At 58.7% G+C, this 9353-nt stretch overlaps 1 protein-coding gene across 2 annotated transcripts in view; it reads right to left on the bottom strand.

Annotated features, from left to right (window-relative positions):
* Positions 1 to 3807: 3807 nt before the first annotated feature.
* Positions 3808 to 9353, bottom strand: part of PCDH1 (protocadherin 1) — a 56795-nt gene continuing 51249 nt past the window's right edge. Inside the window, exon 5 of one of the 2 annotated variants that reach the window (XM_029997865.2) lies at positions 3808 to 7955. In XM_029997865.2, coding sequence (XP_029853725.1) covers positions 7570 to 7955 — 386 coding nt within the window. In that variant the 3' untranslated portion in view covers positions 3808 to 7569. The remainder of the gene's footprint in view (positions 7956 to 9353) is intronic. The other variant, XM_029997866.2, reaches the window with a different exon arrangement.

Here is a 9353-nt window from a genome sequence, read left to right as displayed (position 1 = left end):
TAGGTCTGTTTGCACTAAGCCCCCGCGAGCGCTCCCTTGTCGAGAGAGTGTCTGCCTTTGTGTGGGCCAGGCTCAGCTCCACAACTGCCACGAGCAGATGGGGAAGAGCACGGTCCAACCAACTGTGCCTCCTTGTGTGATTAAAACATGGTGCCTGGCCGTCCTGGCGTGGGAGCTCAGAGGTTCACGTCAGGCTAAGGGGGGCTTGCAGCACTGCAGAGGGGCTGGGGCTGGGATCAGCTCAAGAAAGGGATGGGACCAGCAATGTGGGGTGAAAGCTGGTGGGGGCTGATCATCTGGCTGAGGAGGAAACTGATAGACCCTCCCTGTTTTGGACAATGCCGATTCCCTACTAGCAGAGGGGGGAAAGCTCCTGCTCTTAAATTAGCAGCACCCCAGCCTTCTCTTTATCAATCTGCCTATGGGAATAAACTGAGCTATGTATTCTACTGGGGCTTCAGTCCGAGAGCCCCCTGGAGAGGGAGCTGGTCTTGCTCTAAATCTCCTAATCCCCTTCATCATACTGCCAGACAACCAGAGACACAGCAGCAAACTGCCTGGGGCTGGGCCCCCCTGCCTCCCCTGAGCTGCTTGCAAATCCCAATCATCCTGTGGGTGATTACAGGGGCTTCTCCTGTAGCACAATATCCAATCTCCCCCAGAGGCCACTGCAACATATGCAGGGCTGGGCTCCCTGGCCGCCGTGAGCAGAAGCAACCCTGCTCATCCTATTAATGGCAGTACAGAGGAGGGATGAGCAGGGCAGGGGCGACTGCCCCGCAGCCTAGAGCCAGCCGGGGAAGGAGGGCTTTGCATCTTCCCCGTACCGTGGTCCTGCTCCTCCTGCATGGTGGGTTCTGTTCCTCACAGAATCTCACCGTGGCATATGGTTATTGAAGCCTATCACTGCCCTCTCTATGGCCAGCCCTGCTCTTGCGGCTCCACAGCTGCCTGTGGGCATCGTGGCATAAAACATCCCCTGCCAGAAGAGATGGTGTCAGCTCTTAAACCACTTTCAGCTCTTTTTGAACCTCTACACCAAGTGTCAGGCTGGCACAGCAGCGGCCCAGCGCCCTGCTCCCATGCCAGAAGTGCATCTGTGGCCACCAACACAGCGCTGGTAGGCAGCAAAGGCTGTGCTGTCCCATCACTCACCCAAGCAAGAAAGCCACCCTGGTGGGAACTCATTGTCTGGCCACTTCAGCCAGCTCTGTGCAGAGATCTGCTGGATCACTTTGTCCTCCTACCAGATCTGCTTGGCCCACGGACCATCTCAGGATCATTTAATTTCTTTAAAGATTCAGTGAAATTCTGAGATTTCCACCTGGTTTCCTGTTTCTAGCTTGCAGAAATGCCTATTACTCTGGAAGTGAGGAACTGAGACAAGCAACCAAGTAAGCACAGCTCTTCTGTGGTTACTGACAACGCTGATTTAAACTTTTTACTGAGCAAAGCCATGCTGGGAGAAAGCCTCAGGAGAGGCAGCCTCCATGAGGAAGATGGTGCTGCTGCACCTGGTCACTCCTGGTTAGAGCCAGAAAGAGATCCCAAACCTCATCCAGCTTACCACGCAAGCACTGAAAATAAATCTGCCAGATCTGTGCAGGCAGCTGGACAGCTGAAGCTGCAAGGTCAGGCCCTCAGGAGACATGAGAATTAAGTTTTCCATCAAAATGGATGTCCCTGGCCTGGCACATTCCCAGTTCCTGCTGTAAGCTGAGGACCCTATTAAACCAGATGTACTTGAAAAACCCAGGTCAGAACAAAGCTTATGCAGCAAGCGATTCCTTGCCCAGCCCATCTCCCTTCACACGCCGTCCCCACCTGGCAGCCAGCCAGACCATTGCCCCTCTTTGCAGATGCTCCCACCCCAGGGGAGGCTGCCAAGGAGCAGGCAGGAAGAGCAGCTTCCCATCTCCTCCACCTTAGGCTAGGAGTGATTCTTGTGGAGCCACAGGCTGTGCAAACCTCCGAGGACCGGTGGACTTGGCAGGGTCACTGAGGCCACGTCACTCAACTCCATTTCAGTTGCTCATGAGGCCCAGCCCGGTGGGGCCATGGTGGGCTGGATGATACCCCTTCCACATCCACCTGAGGGGCTCACTGAGCACTGAAACCAATCCTGAGGGCAGTACTGTCTGGGGAGCCTTGTGTCCAAACTTCAAGCCATGCTGGGCAGCCGCAGCATCCTCACCAGCAGCATTTGCAAGTCCCCTTCCCACCCCAGTAATCAATGTGAGCTGCCATGGAAACCAAAGTTTCCAGACCAGCACATAGCTGGCTGGATGTGATACTCAGGGCTGTGCCAGAGGACTGGGAAGGCTTGGTGCACTGGTGTGGGACAAGGGGAGGGGGTGCCGGAGGGGAGCACAGTGGAGTAGGGGAGAGGCAAGGAAGGAACAGAGGAGGTGGGAGATGCGCGGGGAGGGGAAAGAGGCGTGAATGGGGAGTAGAGGGGATCAGCACAGACTGGTCTGACTGGGGAGGAGGAGGGAGTGTGAGGAGCAACTGTAGGGCACGGCACAAGGCCAGGCAGGTTCAGGAGGGACAGGGAAGTCCTGGGACTGTGCCTCTGCTTAGGAAGACACTCTTTGGTGATCCTGGTTATCCTGGGGGCAGGTGGGTGCTACCTGATCCCCTGTGCCAGCTGTGGGAGTCTGGCACCATCCTCATCCGGAACCTCTTTCCCTGGGATGGGGCATCAGCAGGCAGCAAGGCCACTTGGTTCCCCAGGACCCCTGTAGACACATCCCTGCTGCCCAGCTGGCATGTGCCTGCAGAGAGGGGCAGCTGAGAGCCCCACACCCCCTCACCCATGAGAACACGGGGAGTGGGGGGCATTGGTTCTCCTCTGCACAGCCCAGGGGAGAGCCCAGGGAGAAGGGGATGGTAGAAAAGGAGTGTCTACAAAAACCCCACCAAGGGAACGATGGTCTACATCTTCACCTGGAAACTCTTCCTTCCCAGGGACACTTGCTGGTGTCTTCCAAGCTGGGGGTGAGTCTTGCCTTTGCCTGGTGCTAAGCTCACAGCAAGTCCAGTACCAGCAACTCAGCAGAGAGAGGCGCAGTGCTGTGTGTGAGCCCAGCACAGCCGAGACATGTAGCACCTGGATGTAACCCGGCTAATGAAGGAAGCATCTCTACTCTGAGCTAAGAAACTGCCCTGTACAGCTATTGATCTTGCCTAGTGCAGTCCTGTGCAAAGGCAAGCAGGAAAACACAACAGCCACAGCTGAGCAAGCTCCCTGCAGCTGCAGTAGGAAGCAGCCGCAAATGTGCCCTGGTTTGAAGTGGCCCAGCTGTTTCCAAAGGGTCTAAACTACCTAAAAAAAATAATCAACCATGCTTGGTAAAAGAGACAGCAAAATGGTGGGAAATGGCATCATGTCTCCAAGGAGCAGTGATGGAGGTGGGAGGGAGTCTGGACCTAGTTGGTGGGACTTCCCCTGTTTCCCACCTTAGTTGGTGACGGGGAAGCAGGCAGTGCAGGCAGCCTTCGGGCTGAAGATGACTTTTCACTAAAACATTTTGGTTTTAAATAAAGGAGACTGGTCTGTGGCAAACTGCTTTGTGAGGTTATCTTACTCGTACCTGTGCAGAAACATCCTTAAGCTGGAAAACAGGAGCAGGGAGACAAGAGCAGCCACGCCAGGGCTCCTTGCACCTGGAGGAGGGCAGCAGGAGCAGGTATCTCCCCACAGCCACCAAGGCTCTTCACTGCCTCCATGTGCTTTCTTCCCTGAGGGTGCCCCGAGCTACCCTCAAGGATGCGACACGTGGGAAGAATCCGTCAGGCACAGGCACCCAGGTTTTCACACTTTTATTGTAAAGCTTTAGGAAGGGCTAATTACAATGGAGTTGGTCATCTGACAGCTCAGCAAACAAACAGAACAGGAGAGAACGGAAAGGGGATCACGACAGTGTCATGCTCACTGCTCTGAACAGAAAGAATTACAAGGGAATCAATTGTGCTCACAGCGCCCGGGGAAAACCAAGCCCAAGGCCCAAAGCCTTCCCCGCACAGGGAAATGCATCACACATTGAGAGCAATACAACCTTAGCAAGAGGCATTGCCTTAGACATAGGTCACCATCTGAAAAATAGTTGGGTACTTTACTCTGCCATAGGATTTCTCCTTTAGAAAAGCTACACCTGCATGTACATAAAACTGTACAAAAAACAAGGCATCACAAGCAAGGAAATGAAATCTCGTATAAATAGAACCAACACTGAAGAGCTACAAAGGGGTCGCTTAGATCCTTCCCACGCAGCCCGCCTGCTCCCTGGCTCCCACCTTTGGTTTTACCCCTGGCTTGTCCTAGTGCAGTGTGAGATACAGTGAACCCCTCCGCAGAGGCGTCGAACCCCCCTCCTCTTCCCTGTGCTTGTCTAGACTGGAGCCCGTGGGGAGCTTCCCCCCTCCCACGTGCACAGAGGCTTTATCCTTCTGGCTTATAATTGTGCAAATGAGCTTCTTTCTGACAGCACCTCTTCTTCACCCTCCCCTAGGACTGATCCCCAGTGACACTGTCAACTTCACCCCGGGACAAATCCCCAGCTCCCCGTCTCCCAGAACCGATGTCCAGCGCTTTCTCCTCCCCAGGGACCCATCCCCGCTGCACCCCACATAGCCTCCCGCCCCATCGCACCCCACCGAGGACCCACTCCCACTGCCCCCTCTGTTCATCCCCACAGACCCACCCTCACCCCCCCAATGCTCCCCCAGACACCCATCCCCTCTCCACCCCCAGATACCCATGCCCTCTCCCCACTGTGCTCCCCTCCACAGACCCAGCCCTACCATCCCTCTGTGCACCTCCACGAGACTCACCCCCCCCCACACACGGCACGCATCTCCAGCACCCATTCCTCCCATCCCTCGGGGACCCCCTCTGCACTCCCCCCCCCCCCCCCCCACCCCTTGCACCATGCTTGCACTGAGAACATCGCCAGGTCCTCCAGGAGACAAGACAGCAACTTCAGCCACAGGGCTTCAAGCTTCAGGGTCCCTCTGGTGACCCTAAGCAGAAGGTAGGGAGCCCACCCGCAGGCGAGGGGCCGGGGTAAGCTGGTCTTGGACAAGCACCCCTCAGATGTGGCTATGTCGCTCTCCTGGGGGGTCCCCAAGAGGGGCACTGGACACTGCCACTGCCTGAGCCGAGGGGAGGCATGAGCAGTCGAGTTGGCAGTGGAGTCAAAGATCCTGGCCAGCGCGGCCAAATTGCACATTCTGCCCAGTTTGGCCCTGAAACTACAGAGCTACAATAAAAACAAGTTCAGGAGTGTGACCTGCTCAGGCAGCCAGACCAGGGGAACGTGGGCCCCGCCAGGCGGCCGCCGTGGGCGAGGGTAGAGCAGGGATGCCCGGACAGTCGGGCGGACATCCACCGGGAGCATCGTGCCCGCCTCAAGGGACCCCCGGCCGGTCGGCGGGGAGCAGCAGCAGGAGGTCGGGAGGAGGGTCCTGCCTCCTCCGGGTGGCACCCTGAGGTGCCGGGGCTGCGGGCGATGCAGCGTGGCGCAGCGCCGCCCGGGGAAGGCGAGGAGCGGAGATGGGGCGCGAGGGAGCGGGTGCCAGCAGGCGCCTTCTGCTGCCCTTCCCTCGTCGCCCAGGCTCGGCTTGCACCCCGTCCCCTCAGGTCAACTGGAACCGCACCGGGAAGCTGGCTGCATCTTGCCACCACCACCGAAGCAAAGGGAGAGGAGCTGCTCAGAGAGGGATGCTGGAGGCGGTGGGGGGGGGAGGAGGAGGCTGGGCAGGGGGGGCTCCCCGGCGCACTGCACCCTGACAGGCACTACAGCTATGGCAGGGCAGTCTCTGACCCGCAGCGGCTGGGGTGCCCCGTCCCTGCGGCATCACCGTGCCGGTCAAGCGTGGCAGAGCCATCCGCTGACCCCGTGGTGATGGACCACGTGGACTGAAGATGAGCCGCTGGGGGAACTGTCCCGCAGTTACCACCGGCCTCGCTCCCTAAGGAAGATCCCAGAGATGAAGACGATCGATGCGCGCATGAGTACGGGAAGAACAACGGTGCAGCACAGCCCCTCCCCGCGTCCTGGCGGGGGAGGACCGGGAAGGGCTACCCAGGAATGAGGCGCAAGTCCCCTGGACCCCTCCTGCCAGGGGTGCACGTGGAGCCCCCCAAAACAGGACTGTGCCCCAGCTCCTGAGGGAGCAGACAGGCTCAGGAAAGCGCCCGGGCATCCCCCTCCGAGGAGTCCCTCGAGGGGCGAGCGGGTCCTGTCCCCACCGCGTGCGCAGCATTGCCCCGGTTGGGTGTCCTGCAAGGGAGCCGAGGATGCCAGGGCAGCGGGGACCTGCCGGGGAGACCGGTCGACCTTTGACAATGGAAGAGAAAGCTGGATCCCGTGAGAGTGGCCCTGTGGCCTAAGGGCAGCGGGAGTCCAGCGGGCAGGGGCTTGGTGGCCCCCAGTGTGACCCTGAGACAAAGCTCCTCCTCACAAAGGCAATGGTGGCTTACAGGCGGACGGGATGGAGGTCGAAGGCATGGCACAGCCGGCCTCATGGGCATCCCCTGCCCCGGAGGAGGCACAAGGCGATGGGCTGAGACGCCACAGCCGATGACGACCTCCCTGCCAGCAGGGTCGGACTGAGGGCTTCTCCGGACCCAGCCGGTCCCTTGACTGGGGGCTTCCCCGCACCCAGCCAGACCCTTGACTGGGGGCTTCCCCATCCCTCCTCCACCCGCTGGGTGCAGGGCCACCACCAGGGAACCCTCCCCAAAGCAGACCCCACCTATGGCACCGGGCAGTCCCTAGGGACCCTGCAGCTTGTGGGCACAGTGACAACGTTCAGAAAGAGATCCAGGCTGAAAAATAGCAAAGTCCCTACAGTCCGGCTAGGACGCTGCCCCTTTCCTCCAGCTCCCCAGCTGCTGTTTCAGGGACTGGTCACATCTCTATTTACAATATAGAACATGAGTGTGGGCCGGACACTGCGCTCCCGCGGGCTCTTCCACGCAGCAAACCATTCAAAGCTGGAACTTGCTCCCTGTGGTTTGTTTCTGGTTTCTTTTTTTTTTTTTTTTTCTTTTTTTGTTTTTGTTTAAACGTCTTTTGTTTCAAGGACAATAAAAAGTTTCAATCAGGCAGGACTTGAATGTCATTCCTAAGATTCATATTTACAGGAGTCTACAGCAAAGAGACAGGCAGCTCACTCCCTGTGCGCGGGGACACCCCTCGTCCTATGCCCCAGGAACTCCACCAGCTCTGCGTGGACCTTTGGTACGTAAGCCCTTCTCCCCAGCCGTGCCCTCCGCACCAGGAGCCTGCCCAGCCCTCCCCGGCGACGCAGCAGTTCGGAGACATGCACCCGCAAGTGCTCGGAAATTGGGTTTCGGATGCTTTCATCCTTCCCACCCACCCCTGGCCCCAGGAAACAATGGGTTAAAAAGGTGCTCCTCTCATCCCTGCCTTGCCCTGCCCTGCTGTCCGCAGAGCCCACTGCCTGGAGAACCGGCCGGAGCGATAAAGCATTGAAGTTTAAAATGTTCCTCTGGACACTGGCCTCAGAAGCGCCTCTGCTCCCTGCCCCTCACGCCCAGCCTCACAGGTATATCTCCCTCTTGGTGGTCTGGGACGAGGGGGTGGTGGCTGGCTGGAAGTCCGAGGTCTGGGTGAGAGGAATTTCCTCCATGGGAGAGTCCTTGCAGGGCTCATGGCTACTATTGGAGAAGGCACTGTACGTGGGGAGCAGGCGGAGGTTGGCCATTTTGGTGCTGCGCTCTTCTGAGAGTCTGGGGCTGCCATTCCCGACTTGCTCTTGACTCCCTCTGTCTTGGTAAGGCACAAAAGTGGAGAGTTTGAGGGCGTTCTTGGGCCTGCGGCTGGGGGAGGACTGGCCGGGCATCCAGCAAGTATCGGAGTGGCCGAACTCTGTGCACTCCCGGGTACAGGTCCCAGTCATGGCTACATCGGGCAGAGGCCGGAGATCTGCAGAGAAGCAAGCAAGAGCATCGTTACGCGCGCCCGGGTACCACCGGCTCAGGACGTGAGGATGGAGCACATGGACAAGCAACAGAGCCTGGACATCTCCATCCTACCCACACCCTCCCATGGTGGGAGGGGACAGCCGGACCCACGGCCACCGAGGGAGCGAAGGCAGAGCTGGGAGGGGAACCCAAGGCTCCTGGCAGCCGACACCTCCCGTCCGAGCCCGCAGCCCCAGCTCCCCCTGGACAAGCACCCTCCGTGCAGCAGGTGCATGCAGAGAAATGGGAGGCAGAGCACGGGGCAAAGCTCACCGAGCTCAGCCCCTTTGGAGACGAGCATTGCACAGGAGGGGCTCCACAGCCCGGATTTGCACAGCAGGAGACAGGCTGCCACCAGACTCATCACCCCACAGCTGTGGGCACCACCTGGACCCTGATAGGCTCCAGGTACTCCCTTGGTCCAGCACCTTTGGGCACCACTGACAGCTTCACCGGACAGGGACAGGGAACTGCCCTAAACACAGGCAGGCTCTTCGCTGCCCTGAGGTACACGACCATATTTTCTGAGCACCATCCTTGGGCAGCCCTGCCCTGCTCACCATCAGGCATGCCAGGCCACCTGCAAGCCTCCCCAAGCACCCATCAGCAGGAGCCCCAAGCCCAGCCCGATGTCCTCAGACATCGTCTGGTCTCCCACGGAGCCTGAAATCCCCAAGCGCAGCAAAGCATACATGGGCAAACCCACGTCTGCCCCCAGAGAGGCTGGACCTATCTGATACTCACGAGTCCCTGCCGCAGGAGCGCCCAAGCCTCTCTGTGCACCAAACACCTGCCCCTGAGAGAGACAGGGATCTGAGGGCATCAATAGCTACCTGCTCCTGGCATAGCCGGGGAACTCTGATCACCAGCTACACCAGTTCATGGTCTGGTGTCCTCACATACCAGCCACCCTCTACCCCAGACACTACAAGGCCTTCTTGAGCCTTGGCCATATGTCCTTTACACAGGGAGGACCCGTCACAAGTCTTCAGAGGCTGAAACTTGGCATTTCCATGCAGAGGAGCATGTCCCTCCAAGAGCCATCCCAGACACAATCCGTTCCTTGCCATCTACCCCAACCTGGGGCACAACATAGCCCCCTGCCACCGCCTGGGACACATCACTGCCCACTACCACAAGCACCTGCTGGCAGATCAAGCCTGGTGCTGATGCTGGCATGAAAGGGGGTTGCTGCTCATGACCTTGAGACTGCTCTGACTTGCAGACGTCCCTTCTGGTTCACAGAAGTCCCCTCCATCTCTCCACCCAGGAGCCCACTCCACTGCATTGCTGACAAACAGCCCTGCAGACTGATGGAGGGAGATACTAAGGAGCTCTGGGGACCTGAGACATACGGGGC

The sequence above is a fragment of the Aquila chrysaetos genome, chromosome 22 (genome assembly GCF_900496995.4).
Source record: "Aquila chrysaetos chrysaetos chromosome 22, bAquChr1.4, whole genome shotgun sequence".
NCBI classification, from domain to species: Eukaryota; Metazoa; Chordata; class Aves; order Accipitriformes; family Accipitridae; genus Aquila; species Aquila chrysaetos.
Note: the sequence above shows the minus strand (reverse complement) of the source record. Positions and strands in the feature narration are given on the sequence as shown.